Source organism: Hypanus sabinus, chromosome 19 (genome assembly GCF_030144855.1).
Source record: "Hypanus sabinus isolate sHypSab1 chromosome 19, sHypSab1.hap1, whole genome shotgun sequence".
Classification (NCBI taxonomy): domain Eukaryota; kingdom Metazoa; phylum Chordata; class Chondrichthyes; order Myliobatiformes; family Dasyatidae; genus Hypanus; species Hypanus sabinus.
This window is the reverse complement of record NC_082724.1, coordinates 1,599,296-1,619,427: the sequence shown is the minus strand read 5'-3', so window position 1 is coordinate 1,619,427 and position 20,132 is coordinate 1,599,296. Positions and strand designations below refer to the sequence as shown.

The following is a 20,132-nucleotide window of genomic DNA, read 5'->3' as shown; positions in this document are numbered from 1 at the left end:
TAGAGTCATAGAGCACTACAGCACAGAAACAGGCCATTCAGCCCATCTGGTCTATGCTGATCTGTTATTCTACCTAGTACCATCAGCTTGCACTCAGACCATAGCCTCCATACTCCTCCCATCCATGTACTTTTAGGTTGAAATCAAACCTGCATCCACCACTTCTACTGAGTATTTTTCTACTCTCACCAACATCTGACTGAAGAAGTTTCTCCTCATGTTTCCCTTAAATATTTCACCTTTCATCCTTACCTCATGACCTCTAGCCTCTGGAAAAAGCCTGCTTGCATTACGCTATCTACACCCCTCGTAAATTTGTATACCTCTGTCAAATCTCATCTCGATCTCCGATGCTCTAGGGAATAAAGTCCTAACCTATTCAACCTTTCACTATAACTAATCTCCTTCGAATGATTCGGGTCACTTGCCTGACCACTCTGGTTCTGTCTTAATAATTACAGTCATTTAGAAATGCTCCTTTATCACTTACAGAACCAATAATAAAATGGAGAAGGCAATATAGCTCATCTGATGTGTGAACGGAAATTACCCTCAGTTCTAATTTATGTTTCAGTGAAACTCTCCCCAGGCTTACAGCCTTCATTATTATCCTGAACCTGCCTCCCTTGTGGCATCTTAGTTGTGAAAATTAGATTTCTTTCAGAAAATGATGCTTGATATGCTGTATGGCTAGCTGTAGCGATGATATGTTCCAAGTGCTCTGGTTTTGCACCAATGAGGGTCCACTTGTCACGTGACATACAAATGTTTGTATGCCAGGTAGTTGTGACTGATATGTAATCGATATAAATCCAGAAGGGAATTGAAGAAATATTGGAGGGTCAAACATTGGCATGGCTATAGGGAAGGAGTAGTGAGAATACAACTGGAGAGCTCCACAAGACAACAAGTTGAGCACCCCCTACCCAAATGCTTAGAGCACAAAATTTTTTGGATTTTGGATTTTTTTGGGATTTTGGGATATTTGGAACTATATAATGAGATAGCTTGGAGTGAGACCCAAGTCTAAACAAAATTCATTTACATTGCATATGCAGCTTATACATATACCCTTTAAAGTAATTTTATGTAATATTTTAATAATTTTCTGCATGAGACTGTGTATACTGGACTATTAAAAAGGTAAATTGTCACTGCCTTAGCCACCCAGGTGGACAGTGAGTGGCTGTTTGACATCGCCATCATTCCCAACTCTGAATTTGTGCACTACCGGTAAGCAGAACTAGCTGTGGTGCATAGAGACCTGCGCATCACCTTCGAACTTTCCCAGTGCCTTGTGAAATCTTCCATTAACTCTTTCTCACCCAGACAGTTAATCTGATCAGTAATTTTAATTACACCCCACCCCTTTCTATTAGCCCCATCACATCACTGCACTGTAAACACTTTAAACCAATTTTGTTCTGCTGTTTACATTATAATTACCTACTGGTACTCGTGTATTTTTGCACATTTTATTCTATATTTGTACTTACAACTTTTTTAATATAATTATTTGTATAGTACTGTGCAAAAATTTTAGGCACATATGTATAGTTAAGGTGTCTTAAGACTTTTGCACAAAACTAGTAATTTTATGTATTGCACTGTACTGTACTGCTGCAAAATAAGAACATCCCATGACTTGAGTGATGATAAACTTGATTCTGATATGGGTCTCTATTGTGGACTGAGAGTGGGAAGGGGGAATTAGGAGATGTGGAGGTGTAGCATTCTTTCCAACATGTCTTACAGTTGTACAGCAATCGCATTCTGATAATTTCTTTGGCTCTACTACACTGGGATATCATGGTCTGAACGGTACCATGAAACTTAACTATGTCAGGGTGTCAGTACCGAGGGAGTCCATATTGTCAAGGGTCAACTTTATTCACCATTTACATGTATTAGGAATTTGCTGTGGTGTGGTGGTCAGGGTGTAACATGCAACAAAAAAAGACATTCAGCCATTATAAAGAAGTGTGTTTTTTTAAAAAAACATTATATATGTTATAAAAGCTAGTAAAATCAGATTACAGTACAGGTGTGAAATAAAATGTGCATCAATACATAAACACCAGCATGTGTTTACAGTGATGGGGGTACTAGCTGGGAGGGGACTACCTGCTTGGGGGAAGAAATTTTAAGGTGGGATTAAGTTTTTGTTTCAATAGTCTTGAGGCACTTCAGAAAGAACCAAACCAGACAGTAATAAGACCGGAAGATATAGGAGCAGAATTAGGCCATTTGACCCTTTAAGTTTTTTCTGCCATTTGATCATGGTTGATTTATTTTCTCTCTCAACCCCATTCTTCTGCCTTCTTCTCAAAACCATTGACATCTTGACTAATCAAGAACCTATTAACCTCTGCTTTAAATATACCCAATGACTTGGTGTCCACAGCCAATTATGATAATGAACTTCACAAATTCACCTCCCTCTCTGAAGAACTTCCTTTTTACCTCTGGTCCTAGACTTCCCCCCCCCCCCCCCCCGCCCCCCATGGGAAACATCCTATCCACATTCACTTTATCTAGGGCTTTCAATATTAAATAGGTTTCAGTGAGATCCCCTCTTATTCTTCTAAACTCCAGCAAGTACAAGCCCAGAGTATTCAAATGCTCCTCATATGTTAACCCTTTCAGTTCTAGGATTATTCGTGTAAACCTCCTCTGGACCCTTGTTAGCAGATCTTGTCTTAGATAAGGGCCCAAAACGGCTCCCAATAATGGCTGATGTGAGGATCTTCTCTACGATGACAATGTAGCATTGCATCAGTATCTCCTTGGGAAGAAGCAATTTTACCAGCTTCTGCAAGAAAGGCATTCAAGACTGGGGCAGCACGTTACACTACCAGTGGGGGAAGGGTCAGTGTTGGGAAAGTGATGCAGCGTTAATCAACTGTGGACCCCTATGCTGATAAGTAGAGAAGTGGTTTGGATGATATTTACCCCTCATCCAAAATTAACATGAAGAGTGGGCTGGAATGATAAATTGTGTACAGTCTAATCTGCTACATTGAATATTTACTCATAGTCAATATCTTCTCATCTCATCTCCCTCCTGCACAGGTGATGCTCCCTTGGAACTTCCTGATAATGTTTCTTTAGCAATGGTTTGGAAGAACAATGAGCGGCAGAAAGAGTATGTGCTGGTGGAATCCAAAGAACTTGAGTACATTGAAGATCCCAATTCAGCCAATGAAGCAGCCAAAGCCGGCTACTTCACACTGGAGCAATGTCTGAATCTTTTCACTAAACCCGAGGTGCTGGCACCTGAGGAAGCCTGGTAAGACCTCATCTAGCTCTTCACACCGCCACCCTCAACACTGACTTTGAGTGCTGTTCTGAATGATAAAGGTTGCCAGGGACATCAATTGAAGGTGATTGGAGGAAAATATAAGGGGAACATCAAGGATGGGTTCTTCACTCAGAGATAGGTGGGTGTGGAACGCACTCCAGGAGTGGTGTTAGAGGCAGGTACATTAGGGACATTTAAGAGACTCTTAGATAGGCACATGGATGATAGAAAAATGCAGGGTTATGTCAGAGGGAAGCGTTAGATGGATCTTAATCTGGGTTAACTAGTCGGCATAACAATGTGGGCCGAAAGGCCTGCGCTGTTTGTCGTTCTATTAGCTTTACTTGTCACAGAGTAAAATGTGTCGTTTGTGTCAAATCACTTTATGCAAGGGTCTCAATGTTTACTCTCAACATGATTCAGCTATTCCTCATTGAGTCATTCAAACTGATTCTTCAAAGAACTCCTGAAGAAACAACTACACCACCAGTGATGCTAATGCTCAAACAAGTTGTAACATTGCGTTCCTGACCTCTTTCAATCGCTGTAAAATATCTCAACACTATTTCGAAAATATTTCTCCAGTGCACTGGCCAAATTTAGCTCTCTACCAATATCCCTTTAACTAGACTAATGGCCATTACTGACATTGTGTTAACTTCCTGTACATGGCTCGCTTTCCATAGTTTATACAACACCTATTCTAATAGCAGCTGTTCTAGTATTCTAAAGGAAAGTTCCAGAAGACTTAACAATATGGACAGTTCTTTCTTCTGTAAAAGGGAGAGCTCAGCTTTGCATTTTTCCTCTTTTCATAATCCAGATATGGAATGCTCACCAGTGGCTGGAATAAGTTTGCATCAATTCTCAAAGCTAAGCAATGCCAAGGGGTAGAATAGATCAGTACTCTATAAAAATTCTCAACACTGGGCAGTGCCCAGGGTAAAATCAATAATGATCAGTACTCCATACAATTCTCAAAGCTGTGCAGTTCCCATGGATAGAACCTATAATGAACAGCACTCTGTACAATTCTTGACACTGGACAGTGCCCAGGGGTAGGACAGACCATAATCCATTGCTTTTGAAATTGATTCTTTTGCAAGAACTTTCTGTCATGACTAGCCCAAATAGTAGTGATATCTCCTCCCAAATTATTGACCACTGCTGGCTGAAATTGGTTTTGCAAATTACTGATGTTGCAATAATAACTTTAATCCCTCCACTGCTGTCAATAAGGGAGTTTTTATTCTCTCCCTGTGACCATGAGGGTTTCCTCCTACAGTCCAAAGACATACAGGTTGATATGTTAAGTGGTCATTGTAAATTGTCCCATGGTTCAGCAAGGGTTAAATCGGAGGTTGCTGGGCAATGCGACTCAAAGGACTGGAAGACTAATCAGCACTGCATCACAATCAATAAATAAATAGAACTTCTTTAAAAGTAGCTAATGTTACTTTTATGTTTGGATTTGAGTTGTAAATTGATAGGGTAAAGGCCCGGGTAGCTGTAAGGCTCTCTGCATGATTAGTGTATTTATTCTTTCTGCACATGCTTGGCTTGTACAGAACGTAGACTGACCCTGCCTCTGATCTGTTGTAGGTACTGTCCCAAATGTAAACAGCATAGGGAGGCATCCAAGCAGTTGATGTTATGGTGGCTCCCAAATGTCCTCATCATTCAACTGAAACGCTTTTCCTTTCGCAATTTCATCTGGAGAGACAAAATCAATGATATGGTGGAGTTTCCTGTCAGGTAAGTAGCACAGCAAAGCCAGTGCATGTTTGATTATTCTGTTTTTCATTATCAGAGTGCAGGGGGAAGCAACCGAGACCTGAGGCTCTTGGAAAGAATATCATAGTGAGGTCCACATCAACCTCTGAAGAATATCTCAGTTTAATATTGTGGCTGATTCAATATTATTTAATATCCTTCATCAGTACTTAGTGTAAAGGAGGACAAAATGGTTGTTGCTCCAGAACTGATGCAACATTAAAATAATACAATAAGCATAAAAAATAAAGTAACATAATAAACATAAGATGAGCTTATATACATTGACTGAATGTACATAAAGTGACACTAGGTACCAGATTATCTGTACTTAAGGTGATTCTGACAGGAAATGTTAAAGTTAACCTGACGGCTTGGGGCAAGTAACTGTGTTTCAAAGTTCAAAGTAGATTTTGTTATCAAAGTACATACATGTTATATACAAATTTGAGAATAATTTCTTGTGAGTATACTCAATAAGCCTGATGTTGTGGTGTTAGCTGAGCTTGGCAATTAGCTTGCAGACATTTCATCACCAGTTGAGGTGACATCCTCAGTTCACAGTTGTTGGTGTTTCTCTCTGGGAGTGCTCGTTTATATAGCTCCCTGTTAGTTGACCTTTGAATTCTATAGGCTTGTGTTTCTTTAGCTCTTAAGGTTTTGTAGATGTTGTCAATTTTGATGTCTTGTCTGTTAACGGTTTTTGTCAGTTGTCTTTCCTGGTACCTTGGTTCTTGAGATAAGCTTCCTTAAAAGTTGTTGTTGTTTTGTGTGCAATTGAAGACGGTGGAGGCCAATTCTCTGGATGCTTTCAAGAAGGAGCTAGATAGATATCTGATGGATAAGGGAATCAAGGGATATGGGGACAAGGCAGGGACTGGGTATTGATAGTGAATGATCAGCCATGATCTCAGAATGGTGGTGCAGACTCGAGGGGCCGAATGGTCTACTTCTGCACCTATTGTCTATTGTGATGCCATGAGGTTTGAACCGTTAAGCTATCATTTCTGAGATTTTCTTGATGTAGGGCAAGGTTGTGTGTTTCAGTGCATGTTGAGTAAGATCTACATGACTCTCTCTCCTTAGTGAGCATCTCCTGATGAAATTCTGTGAGTAACCATTGTTCTGGAGCACTTCAAATGAGTGCTTCTCTTCCCTCGCCCAAAGTTCGGTGATGCTGCAGTGTGTTTGTTCAGATGAGCTTTTCTTGAGGCAGGCAGGGTAGTTGTTGTAGTAGTCCAATACCTGGTCTGTGTATGTACCCTTCCAATAGATGTCCGTCACTTTTATAACAAGTACATCCAGGAATGCAAGTCGGTTCTCACTTTTCTTTCCATTGTGAACTTGATCTCACCAAATACATAGTCGATTTGGTTAAAGGTATCCTCTATTTCATTTCATTTGAGTATGACAAAGATAAGTAAGCTAGCCAGTAATATTAAAGAAGAGACCAAAAGTTTCTTCAGATATATAAAGTGTGAAACAGATGTGAGAGTGGATATCAGACCATTGGAAAATGATGTTGGAGGGGTCGAATGGGAGACAACAGAATGGCAGATGAACTGAATAAGAAATTTGGCACTATTCTTCACTGTGGAAGACGCTAAAAGTATAGTGGAAGTTCCAGGTGTCAGGGGGCATGAACTGTGTGAAGTTACCATATCCAGAGAGAAACTGAAAGGTCTGAAGGTAGATAAGTCACCTGGACCAGTTAGTGTACACCCTAGGGTTCTGAAAGAGATGGTTGAAGAAATCGTGGAAGTGTTAGTAATGATCTTTCAGGAATCACTAGATTCTGGAATGGCACTGGAAGACTGGAAAATTGCAAATGCCAGTCCACTCTTCAAGAAGGGAGAGAGGCAGAAGAAACAAAACTTAAGGCCAGTTAGTCTGACCTCAGTGGTTGGAAAGATGTTGGAGTCGATTAAGGATGAGGTCTCAGGGTACTTGAGGCTCATGATAAAATAGGCCATATTTTCCCTCAAGGGAAAATCTTGCCTGACAAACTGTTGGGGTTCTTTGAAGAAATAACAAACAGAGTAAACAAAGGAGTATGTACTTGGTTTTCCAAAAATCCTTTGACAAGGTGCTACACATGAGGCTGCTTAACAAGCTACAAGCCCATGGTATTACAGAAGATTCAAGCATGGATAAAGCAGTGGCTGATTGGCAGGAGGCAAAGAGTCACAATAAAGAGAGCCTTTTCTGACTGGCTGCCAGTGACTAGTGGTGTTCCACAGGGGTCTGTGTTGGAATGATTTTTTGTAAGTTATATGTCAATGATTTGCAAAGTTTACAGACAATATCAAGATGGGTGGAGGGGCAGGTATTTGAGGAAATAGAGAAGCCTCAGAGGGACTTAGACGGATTAGGAGAATGGGCAAAGAAATTGCAGATGCAATTGTGATGGGAAGTGTATGGTCATGCACTTTGGTAGAAGAAATGGTAGAGAGAAAATACAAAAAACTGAGGAACAAAGGGAGTTCTTGTGCAGGATTCCCTAAAGGTTAATTTGCAGGTTGGATATGTGGTAAGGAAGGCAAATACAATGTTAGCATTCATTTCAAGAGGACTAGAATATAAAAGCAAGGATGTAATGTTGAAACTTTATAAAGCACTGGTGAGGCCTCACTTGGAGTATTTTGAACAGTTTTGGGCCCTTTATCTTAGAAAGGATATGCTGAAGTTGGAGAGGGTTGAAAGAAGGCTCACAAAAATGATTACAGGATTGAATGGCTTGTCATATGAAGAGTGTTTGATGGCTCTGGGCCTGTATTCACTAGAATTTAGAAGAATGGGGTGTGACCTCATTGAAACCTATCATACATTGAAAGGCCCTTGATAGAGTGGATGTAGAGAGGATGTTTCCTATGGTGGGAGAGTTTAAAACCAGAAGACACAGCCTCCGAATAGAGTGGCATCCTTTTAGAACGGAGATGAGGAATTTCTTCAGCCAGATGTTGGTGACTCTGTGGTATTCTTTGCCACAGACAGCTGAGGAGGCCAAGTCTTTATATATATTTAAGGCAGAGGTTGGTAGTTTCTTGATTGGTCATAGCATGAAGGGATATGGGGAGAAGGCAAGAGATGGGGGCTGAGAGGAAAATTGGATCAGCCATGATGAAATGACGGAGCAGATGCGATGGGCCAAATGGCCTAACGCTGCTGCTATATCCTATGGTCTTGTATTGTCTACGTATTGTACCTTGAGTTTGAGGACCAGAAGCACTCTCTTTTCTACCCTTTGCATAACAGCCTCGGCAATGAAGCCCGATATTGATGATCTGAATGGGATTCCTTTGAGTTGTTTATAAAACTGCCCTTCGAACTTGAAATGTTTTTACAGTACTTGAAATGGGAATTTCTTGTTTAACATCACTCTACTTGCCTTAAAGGAACTTGGACCTGAGTAAGTTCTGCATTGGTCAGAAGGATGACCGACAGCCTCCTGTCTACGATCTGTATGCAGTAATCAATCACTATGGTGGAATGATTGGGGGTCATTACACTGCCTATGCACGCCTACCTAATGACAAGAACAGTCAGCGGAGTGATGTGGGTGAGTTGGTAACCACCAGATCTGTCCAAGTTACAGATACATGATGTCAAAATTATACAGAACATTTGGGCCCAACTAACTCATGCTGAGATGTTTATCTGAAGTTCCATTTGCCTACACTTTGTCATTATTCCTCAAAATCTTTCCTATCAATGTACCCATCCAGATGTCTTTAAATATAAACTGTACCCACCTCAACCACTTCTTCAGGCAGCTTTGTCACTAGAATGAATCTCATAAGACCACAAGAAATAGGAGCAGAATTAGGCCATTCAGCCAATCGAGTCTGCTCTGCCATTCCATGATAGCTGATTCTGGATCCCATTCAACCTCATACACCTGCCTTCTCGCCATATCCTTTGATGCCCTGAACGATCAGGAAACTAACTTCCACCTTAAATATACCCACAGACTTGGCCTCCACCAGAGTCTGTGGCAGAGCATTCCACAGATTTGCTACTCTCTGGCTAAAAGAATTTTTCCTTACCCCTGATCTAAAAGGTCACCCCTCAATTTTGAGGCTGTGCCCTCTGGTTCTGGATACCCCCACCAGAAGAAACATCCTCTCCAGATCCACCTTATATAGTCCTTTCAACATTTGGTAGGTTTCAATGAGATTCCCCCGCCCCCCGCCACACCACATCCTTCTAAATTCCAATGAGTACAGACCCAAAACAGCCAAACACTCCTCATATGTTAACTGCCTCATTCCCAGAATCATCCTCATGAATGTCCTCTGGACTTTCTCCAATGACAGCACATTGTTTCTGAGATAGGGGATCCAAAACTATAGACAATACTCCCAAGTGCAGCCTGACTAGTGTCTAATAAAGCCTCAGCATTATTCCCTTGCTTTTATTTCTATTGAAATAAATCCCAACATTGTATTTGCCTTCTTTACTACAGTTTCAACCTGCAAATTAACCTTCTGGGAGTCTTGCGCAAGGACTCCTAAGTCCCTCTGTACCTCTGGCGTTTGAACCTTCTCCCTGTTTCAATAATCCACACTATCTTTTACCAAAATGCATTATCATACGTTTCCCGACACTGTATTCCATCTGCCATGTTTTTGGCTGTTTTTCCAATTTGCTTGTTCCATGTACCCACCAAACCCTATGTGAGAATATTACTCATCGATCCCTTGTAAATCTTACCCCTCTCTCCTTAAGCTTATACCCTCACCAATCCTGTGACCATGCTCCTTAAGCCCCTCATTCTTTTATAAAGCTCACCCCTCAGGCTCTTCTGCACCAAAGAAACCTCCCCTTGCAAGACAAGCTCTGTATAGAGTGGGTGTGGGGAGGAGGTTTCCACAGTGGGAGAGTTCATGACCAGAGGACACAGCCTCTGAATAGGGAGATATCCATTTGGAACAAATGAGAGGGTATTTGTTTAGCCAGAGGGTGGTGAATCTTTGGAATTCATTGCCACAGATGCATGTGGAGGCCAGGTCATTGGGTATATTTAAAGCAAACGCCATTAGGCAGGGCATCACAGGTTACAGGGAGAAGGGTAGGAAACTTGGGTTGAGAGGAAATATATATAGCCATGATTGAATGGCAGAAGAGACTATGGGTCGAATTGCCTATCTCTGCTATTAATGTCTTCTCATCTTCTGCACCCCTACTATCTTATGACCCATGATAAATTTCAACTTTTAATTGAATATCTATCAAACTCTGTTTTAAAAATATTCAGCTGTTTTCTTTACCCTTTGAGGGGGAGGTCTCTTTTTTAAAAAAAAACTCATGACCCTCAAAGTAAAGTTCATATGCCTTGATTCATCACGGTTTTGTCTCGACTGAAATCTGTCCAACTTGTCCTCATGAGACAATTAGCTCACACCAGCATTTGGAGAACTTAAATTCTGTTTCAAGTATCAGGAAATTAGTAAGACTCACAAGAGTTGCAGATGCCAGATATCTGAATCAACACACAAAATACTGGAGAATCTCAGATCGGACAGCATCTTCAGAGGGAAGTTTACAGGTTGAGACCCTTCGTCAGTCCCAAGTTCTTCTTTTGTGTGTGCTGATTTGGAAATTGGTAACTCATTGTTGAACCACCAGTTTCAGATGAATAAGAATACCCATCTGTTTCTGTGGATGGTGTATGATGCAGGGACACTTCATATAGATCCTGCCTATTGTACCTAAACCTTCAGCAAAATGGCTGCTTCTTACTGATTAGTGGGATGTCAGAGTTAGGTAGAGTGGTGGGTACATGGAACATCCTGCCAGGGGTGGTGGTGGTAAAGGCAGATACATACATTATGGACATTTAAAAGACTCTAGATAGGTACATGGATGATAGAAAAATGGAGGGGTTTTGTGGGAGGCTCAAATAGCCTCTGACAACCAAGTCCAACTCCTGGCCTTCACATATGGTTTAGTTATTAAGCCTGGTGAAGCCATTTCTACTGACAGGAGAGGGAGCGTAGGTGGGTTACTGGCACCTTAAAGCCAGTCACTTCGGGCAGATGGGGCTCATTAGCCATGGTTGGCAACTCATCCAGGAGAAGGAAACCCCTGCTGATTTGCAGCTTTACCCGCTCATGAGGGGAAAAGTCCGGAGCTGGAGTTCCTTTGGCAGTCCTACCTTGTGATCAATGTTGACAGGCAACTCCTGCAACACTGCTGGTACTAACTTGTATCGGTCTCTGCCATTCCTTTGAGTTCATCAGATGTGTGGAGAGAGGGAGCTTGTTACATGGGCAACGGCTTGCTCTTCATATTGTACAGCCCTGGCTTGTATATCTAGGCAGCTAGGACAATATCCATGGTTAACTCTGACCAATGGAGGCCTTCACTCACACTCACAGGTTAGTGGAGTAAGTGAAAGGGTTGGTACAACATCATGGGCCAAAGGTGTAGTGTTCTCTGTTCTAATGTCCCCTATAAATATCCCTCTAAAAATGCACAGCATCTCATCAGGTTCTACTGGCCTTAAAAGTATTGATAATGAAGAGCTGCGGGCAGCATGTCTTGGGTTATTCTGTGTACATAGTGTAAGTACCTCGCCCAGCTGATGCCGAATTAAGTATTTTGCTTATTTGATGTCTAAGAAATACATTGTTTGTTTGTAGAAAGTCTGCTTTAAGCAAAAGTGAAAGAGTGCTGTGAGTAAACTCCATTTACAGATTGAATGGTGCAGGTTGGGTGATAAATGGTAGAGAGGAAATAGTCCTGTGGTGTTGTAAAACAACCATAAATACATCTGTTTGGTTCCTGCTATCTAAAAGTCCTCATTACAATGAATTGCTCTAGGATTCAGTGGTTCCCATTCTGAAGGCAAGCCTATCCCTGTCTTTCTGTGTAGACTAGTGAGATAAGTTAGTTGAATAGGTGAGACACCACAGATGAGAAACCTCACCAACATGTGAGGTTTGGCGCTTTGGGAACTGTACAGTAAATGGCAGGACCTATTGGAGTATTGATGTACAAGGAATCTTGTGCTCCCTGAAAATAGTAACACAGAGAAGAACGCAGTTAGCACACTTGCCTGGAAAACACTGCCAGGGTAGGTGCTGGAAGCAGATACAATGTCAAAATTTAAGAGGTATTCAGATGGACACATGAACAACTGGGGAATGGGCCGTGTGCGGCAGATGCAATGAGTTTGGATTGGCATCATAGTGGACACATACACTGAGAACTGTACTGTTGTGTGTTCTCTATCACATGTGTATCATCTCCCTCAGTTCCCCATCTGTTTTAGCTCTAGCCGTGTCGATGGACAACGTGGGAATCACTAGCTTCAGGATGGCAACTAAGTTGATGCATTGTCTGTGCTGTCTGCTCAGGTTGGCGCCTCTTTGACGACAGCACTGTCACAACGGTTGATGAAAGCCAAGTGGTAGCTCGGCATGCCTACGTGCTGTTCTATCGCCGCCGCAATTCTCCCGTAGTGAGGCCTTCACGGACAAGAGCTGCTACTCGGGGAGCAGAGTGCCCAGCAGAGACGGATGGAACAGCCTCCCAGGTTTGTAGACAGGGTGGGGCATCTCTTTCCCCTGCTCTTCAGTCTTTTGTCACAGATGCTATCTATTGGTTTTGTTGCCTGTCTAGAGACTGACATCAAACTTGCCACCTCTCAGTGCTATAGTATCATTCCTTCTCTTCCATAATCAAGAAGGGTGTAGCTATTTGATGTGCCGTTTCCCAGACTTGCTAATTAATTAATATGTACTACCCTGACCATTGAGCAATTACAGGTGCCATAATAAACATCTCTCAAGTTAGCCATGGTGTTTACAGTGAAAGTTGATTGGAATATGTTAAACACAAGAGAATCTGCAGGTGCTGAAAAACAACACACACAAAATGCTGGAGGAACTCAACAGATCAGGCAGCATCTATGGAGAATAAACAGTTGATGTTTCAGGCTAAAACACTTCAGCAATTAGATGCTCCCTGACTTGCTGAGTTCCTCCAGCATTTTGTGGTTGAAATATGTTCCACTTTTCTCAAGGTTATTTGCTCTGCTTCAGAGGTGCCAACTGAGCTGATTTTGTGACCACATCACTGCATAGTCATGCAGAAGGATACAAATCATTATCCTCTTTAGCAGTACATTTCCCATATCCTTCTATAGCAGGCAGATGGAGTGGTAGGTAAGAGGAACTCTGTCACTGTTATGGCAGTGGGAAAATTATCCCCTTTATTCCCACTCTTTGCCTCCTGCCAGTCAGCCAATCTTCTCTCCATGTTAGTATCTTTCCAGTAATACCATGGGCTCTTGTTAAGCAGCCTCGTGTGTGGCACCTTGTCAAAAGCCTTCTGAAAATCCAAGTAGACCACATTCATGGGCTTTCCTTTGTCTCTGTTTGTTGTTTCCTCAAATTACCTGGACTATATGAACTAGACCCAGGGTTCTGAAAGAGGTGCCTGAAGAGATTATGCGGGTATTAGTAATGGTCTTTCAATAAACACTAGATTCTGGAATGGTTCCAGAGAGCTGGAAAATTACAAATTTCACTCTACTCTTTCGGAAGGAAGGGTGACAGAAGCAAGGAAATTATAGGGCAGTTAGTCTGCCCAGTGGTTGGGAAGATGTTGGAGTCCATTATTAAGGATGGGATTTTGGGGTATTTGGAAGCACATGATAAAATCAGCCAAAGTCAACATGGTTTTCTTAGGGGAAATCTTCCCTGACAAATTTGTTGGAATTATTTGAGAAAATAACAGGATAGACAAAGGTGAGTTGGTGGATGTTATTTACTTAATTTTAAGAAGGTTTTTGACAAGCTGCTGCACATGAGGCTGCTTAACAAGATATGTTAACAAGCCCATGGTATTCAAAGAAAAATAACAGCAGAGACTGAAGATTGACTGACTGCATGGAGACAGAGTGGGAATAAAGGGGGCCTTTTCCAGTTGACTGACAGTGACTAGTGGTGTTCCTCAGGTGTCAGTGCTCAGCATCACTAGCATTTTATTTACTTTTCTCACCACCGACTTTACCTGCAAATTAACCTTCAGGGAATCCTGCACGAGGACTCCTGAGTCCCTTTGCACCTCAGATTTCTGTATTTTCTCCCAGTTTAGGAAATGGTCCACGGGTTTATTTTTTCTACCAAAGTGCATAACCATACATTTCCCTACACTATTCCATCATCTATTTCTTTGCCTATTCTCACAATCTATCTAACTTCTGCAGATCCCTTCTTCTTCTCCACTGCCTTCCTCTCTACCTATCTTTATATCATCCATAAACTTGGCCACAACTGCAGCTAGTTCCTGGTTGTTCCCCCCTACTCTCTTTACCTGCCCACAGAACTTGTATCTAGTTTGGCCAAGGGTTTCTCACTCACACCTAATTTAGCCACATTGTAGATTTCACTGTACTTGGTATTGTGCTTCAAATCATTTCTGATGTGGCAGCAGATCATTTATCGTGTTTTCACTTTGAAGTACATTTTCACTATTATAATATTGAGCAAGTTGAAAAGGATTATGATGTTGGCACTCCATGCAGGTAGTCACATGTATATAAATTCATTCTATCTCCCCCCCCCCCTTCCCCTCCCCTGCTCCTCTTCTTTCCTCCGCTCCTCTCTCTCCCCCCCCCCGTGCCCCATCTCCCCACCCCCACTCCGCCACTGCTTTGTGTCTCATGTTCACACATACGTGTATTTTTTATGGGTGCCACAGTAATGTAGCCATTGGCATAATGCTAATAGAGCACCAGCAGTCACCAATTGGGTTTCAGTTCTTGTCACTTACTGCAAGTAATATGAACATTCTCCTTGTGACCATGTGGGTTTCCTCTGGGTGCTCTGGTTTTATCCCACATTCCAAAAGTGTGCAGATTAGGGTTAGTAAGTTGTAGACATATTACATTGGCACTGGAAGCATGGCAACACTTGCGACTACACCCAGCATATCCTTGTTGGTCGTTGATGCAAATGACGCATTTCACTGTATGTTTTGATGTACATGTGATAAATAAAGCTAATCTAATCTTTCTGTGTTAGTCATGCTGATGGAAATGTATATAAACTAGATTATTCTTTCTCCAATTTCAGGTAATTCCCTCTCCCTCCCCTTCCCCTATCCTAGGTCCCTCGCTGCCTCTCTCCCCTTTCAACTTTCTGCTTCTTTATCTCTACAGTTTTTTCTTGCTTATCCCCTCCCCTTTTATCTTTCCTCTGATTGGTTTTCCACCTGGCACCTCTAGGCCCTACCCCCTCCCCTATCTCTATTACTGGGCTTCGGCCCTCTCTTCTTCCCCCCCCCCCCCCATTCCTGATGAAGGGTCTTGGCCTGAAACGTTGGCTACTCTTTTCTCACGGATGCTGCCTGACCTACTGAGTTCTTCCAGGGTTGTGTACATATTCTTTGATCCACAGCATCTGCAGTTGTATTTTTGTGTTATGAACCAGTTTTGTTTAGTAGAACTGATTAAAAGTTAAATTCCTCATGTGTTGCCGATCAGAAATTGCAACAAGATTGAGAGTTGAACAAATGTATCATAAACACCACTGAACCAAGAATTATTTCACTTTCATGAATAACTTCTGTTACTTTGAACATCCACAGATAATATTCCCAAAGTGACCTTGTCCTTAAGTAATTGCAACAAAAAAAGGAAATATTTTCAAAACCTGAGTGGCCTTGCATGTAAACTTTTGGTTTGGGGTCTAACCAAAGTTTTGTAAAGATGCAACATTACCTCATGGCTCTCGAACTCAATCCCCTGATTAATGACGGTCAGCACACCAAACACTTCTTTAAAAATCCAGCTAATTCAGTTGTAGGGACCTTGATTGAGTCTCTGGGGGTGACTGGCTGGATAACTCTTGCACCGAGCTGGTAAGGGCTCTGTACAGTAAAATGCATTGTTTATGTTAACAACCAACACAGTCTGAGGATGTGCTAGGAACAACCTGAAAGTGTCGCCATGCTTCTGGCAGCAACATAACATGTCCACAAATAATTAACCCTAACCAACAGGACTTTGGAAGTGGGAGGAAACCAGAGGACCCGGAGGAAACCTACTTGGTCACAGGGAGAACATGCAAACTCCTTACAGACAGTGGCAGAACCCAGGTCACTGTAATAGTGTTGCACTACTGTGTTGCCCTACATTACCCACTGAGATCCTCCAGCACATTGTTGCTATTAATCTTGACCGGACGGGGAAATTGGTGGGAAAGGCATTTCAGACACTGCCGTCAATGACCATGGGTTTCGAGGTTGATGTACTGCACTGTTAGACCAAGCTGACTAACATGGTAGCCACTTGCTGGAAATGGCCCATGCCATTGCTGCTTCTCAGTGAATTAGGGAGATGTTCTGAAATGATTCTGTCCTTAGTCACAGAAGTAAAGTCTGAGGAAGTTGCAGCATTCTTCATTCGTCAGTGCTCAGCAGTTTACTAAAGTTTCTAAATTCTAAGATTATCTGCAACTGTTCCTTCAAATACAAAACATGCTAAAAATAGTTTTGTGTAACAGTCTGCTGGAGGCCTCCACCTTTACAGTCTTGGTAAGATTAAGTGCTCCAAGGTGACCTTTCTTAATTTAGCCACAGTCCCTGAAGGCCTCCTACTGTTCATTGCCTTCAGCAGATCTGCTTTGCCTGCCTCCCTGTAGCCCTGCTCTATCTGTCTGCTCTTGCTGCTCATACTCTATCCTTCCCAACATCTGGGGATATCCTTGTGAGAGGTGAGATTACTGGGGATTGGCCTTGGGCACAGTGTTGTAGAGGCAAAAGGAAACGGCAGTGAAAATTGAAAACACTGCAACTGACTGCAAGCCCAACAGGCGAGAAGGATATTCAAATTATTAAGTGTTCCAGCAACAAGTCAGAGAGAACTGCCTTCAGTCCATCTAGTAGTCCATGATAAACTATTGTTCTGCCATGCACCTACACCTGAACAATAGCCCTCATAGTACGTTAGTCTTCCTTGTTTCTGCCCCTGGCCGAAATCACCATCTCACCATAAATTTGTTAGCTCTGTCCAAGTAAACTTTGCACATATTCCCTGTGTGACTATCTCCTTCAAGCTGAATAATTCTAATTGATTTTAAAGTTACTATGCTACTTACAATATTGGGGACACCAGGGAAATGTCCTTGTTAAGAAGTACAAGAATTTAATCCTAACCTTGTAGGCTGTGTTTGTATAAGAAAGCTTGCTTGGACTGACATTGTATTGCTCCAAATTTGAACTGCCTTGTTTAAAATGGGGACATTTCCTTATGGATTAAGGAAACACTATTATTACATGAGACTTTTCTGTAGTCCCCTTGTGTCATTCAGCCAGAGGAAACTTTGCCTTTTTCTATATGGTTTTCTGTGGTCTTGTTATTTTTTGCTCCTTTTCCCTGTCTCCACAGAAAAGACTGGAGACATTCTAGCATTTCTCTGGCTCAGAACCTTTCCCTAACATTAGGTAGTTATACAACAAAGCAGCATCATAGTGAACCCCTGTTCCCTTCACACACACACACACACACACACACACACACACACACACACACACACACACACACACACACACACACACACACACACACACACACACACACACACACACACACACACACACACACACACACACACACACAGAGAACTGTAGTGATCATGTGTGGGACACAACTTCTCCACAGTTCTAGCCAGCACACCATTAACATCTAGATATGGTGTAGTAACAAATCCACCAGAGCTACCATTCAATTATAAGGTAACTAGAATATCTTTCAAAAAAAGTTTTAAACACAGCTGAATGCATATATTTACATAGTTCGTGTTAATTTTATTGCAGCGATGTTACGTATATTTAACGTTCTAGTTAACATTAAATTAGACCTTTGATGTTTACACAGTTGTATTTTATCTTGATTTCATGCAGTCCAATAACTTAAGGCAGGCTAACCTGAGAGTAGTGCTGCTTTAAACTCTGCTGGGTGGCAGGTTCAAGTGTTAAATTCAACTTAAGCTGTAACCTTGCACGACTGGCCAACAGAGCTGTTAAAGCCAGTTTGAGTGTTACCAAGCTTACTCTCAAATGAGCCTGACCCTAAGTCAGGCTGAATATTTTAACCTGGTTTATCAGTGGCATCTTGGAATGTACAATATGTTCTGCAGCAATATTCATGAAAAGTGTGTCCCACATAATTACAGTCACTTTAAATAAGTTTGTAAAACGACTGGCTTATGAATCTTTGATCCTTCTCACTGATTAGGTCCAACAATGAAGCATTCAATCAACAGTATTTGGGACGGAAATGCAGGTCATCACCGCAATCCGTTCCTTGTGAAGTTTCTGTGAGGTGCAGTGTAATGGTGGATTGAGTCTACCTTTTTGCATCTGAATGAATACCCATACTGACCTGAAACCTTGAGTCTTCTCCAGTGTATTGGGCTTTGTTTTTTTTTCATAAAAGAAATGTTTTCAATATCTCTTTTCCTTCATTTGACACAATTGTTAATTGTGTGAGGCAAAGTGCGAAGTCTGTGATAACACTGCAAGCGTACCCACTAGCTCATACTGACACTGACGTGCACAGGGCATCACCTTGTACACACAGATGTCAGTAGATTTGTCATATCCATTTTACCTTAACGTGGAAGTATTGAACTGGTTGTTTTGTTCATGATTGTCACAGAACCTCTTGCACATTCCTGGCTTACTGTGTCTAAGTAGTTGTGTTGCTTTGGACAGTGAGTTAGTGAAGGCCTGTATTACAACTGTTTTATTGAGAGGCTGACAGGAGTTTCCACAAATCGCAGGCTTCTCTAATATGGCAGGAGCTGGAGGCAGAAGATACTGGGGAAGAGGCACCACGCACACCAGGCAGGCATAATCAGGGTCTTAGGCCACTGCAGTCTCGGATCCACGAGGAGCTCTCAGGAACCTGGCTCTCAGACTACTCAGACCAGGATTACATCCGATATTTTGTCCTCAGCACTTTTGCTGCCATGCTAGCTCTCTTTGTAAATGTCCTGTACCCTCTGCTCATCTAGCACCTGTGTATCGCAGTAGTAGGGGGAGACAGCAATTGTACACACTTCCACAACACCAGCCCCCTCTGTGTCTCTTGTATCCTCCCCATTTTCACTGTTGTGATTTGCACGGTACATACATGGGGTCCCAGTTATTTGTGTACTCCCAGTTGTACAGCACACAGCTGCCTTGTTTCCCCACAGATTATTGATTTTTTAATAGAACAGTGCTCTGAAGAGTCCGCTTACCATCTGCGAGCCAGTGTTGGACGGTGAGAGTTAGTGATGACATCTTCACTCACCAAAACTTACATTGTGGTTCTTAAAGTTAAACAAATAAAACTTGAATACTGGTAGCCTTGGACCTCTGCCTACTGATTAATCTTAATACTGTTTTTTAAATTATAGTTTAGAATTTAAGGATATCTGGTTAATAAACCTCTGAAAGCAATGTGAGATTTTTTTTTTGTCCCGTGAAATACACTGAATGCTGAACGGAGAACTATTTTCTTTGTGCTACCGAGAGAGCAGAGCACAGGCAACCATGCAGCCCACACCCCCCCCCCCCCCACCGGCAATATTGCCAGAGCTCTCCCCCTCCCCCACACCTGCGCAGCCGGGCGCCTCCCCTCCCCCCACACCCGCACTGCCGGAGCCGTCCCCAACACCCGCGTAGCCGTGCACCTCCCCTTCCCCCCCCACACCTGCGCAGCCGGGCGCCTCCCCCTCCCCCACACAGCTGGCCTCCTCCCCTTCCCCCCCACACCCGCACTGCCGGAGCCGTCCCCAACACCCGCGTAGCCATGCACCTCCCCTTCCCCCCCACACCCGCGCAGCCGAAGTAGTCCCCCTCCCCCACACCCGCACTGCCGGAGCCGTCCCCAACACCCGCGTAGCCGTGCACCTCCCCTTCCCCCCCACACCCGCGCAGCCGAAGTAGTCCCCCTCCCCCACACCCGCACTGCCGGAGCCCTACCCCACCCCCGTGCAGCCAGGCTCCGTCTTCCCGCCCCTCTCACACAGGGGCAGAGCCCATCTGCCTCCCACAC

General features: G+C 42.8%; 1 protein-coding gene across 6 annotated transcripts in view; it reads left to right on the top strand.

Moving 5' to 3' along the window:
- Window positions 1-20,132, top strand: part of usp19 (ubiquitin specific peptidase 19) — a 217,995-nt gene that overhangs the window by 193,544 nt on the left and 4,319 nt on the right. For 2 of the 6 annotated variants that reach the window (XM_059943868.1, XM_059943869.1), the window contains exons 24-28: window positions 3,073-3,289; window positions 4,904-5,056; window positions 8,470-8,633; window positions 12,436-12,614; window positions 18,871-19,565. In XM_059943868.1, coding sequence (XP_059799851.1) covers window positions 3,073-3,289; window positions 4,904-5,056; window positions 8,470-8,633; window positions 12,436-12,614; window positions 18,871-19,104 — 947 coding nt within the window. In that variant the 3' untranslated portion in view covers window positions 19,105-19,565. Of the gene's footprint in view, window positions 1-3,072; window positions 3,290-4,903; window positions 5,057-8,469; window positions 8,634-12,435; window positions 12,615-18,870; window positions 19,568-20,132 lie in introns of those variants that run through there. The other 4 variants (XM_059943873.1, XM_059943870.1, XM_059943871.1 and 1 more) reach the window with 4 other exon arrangements.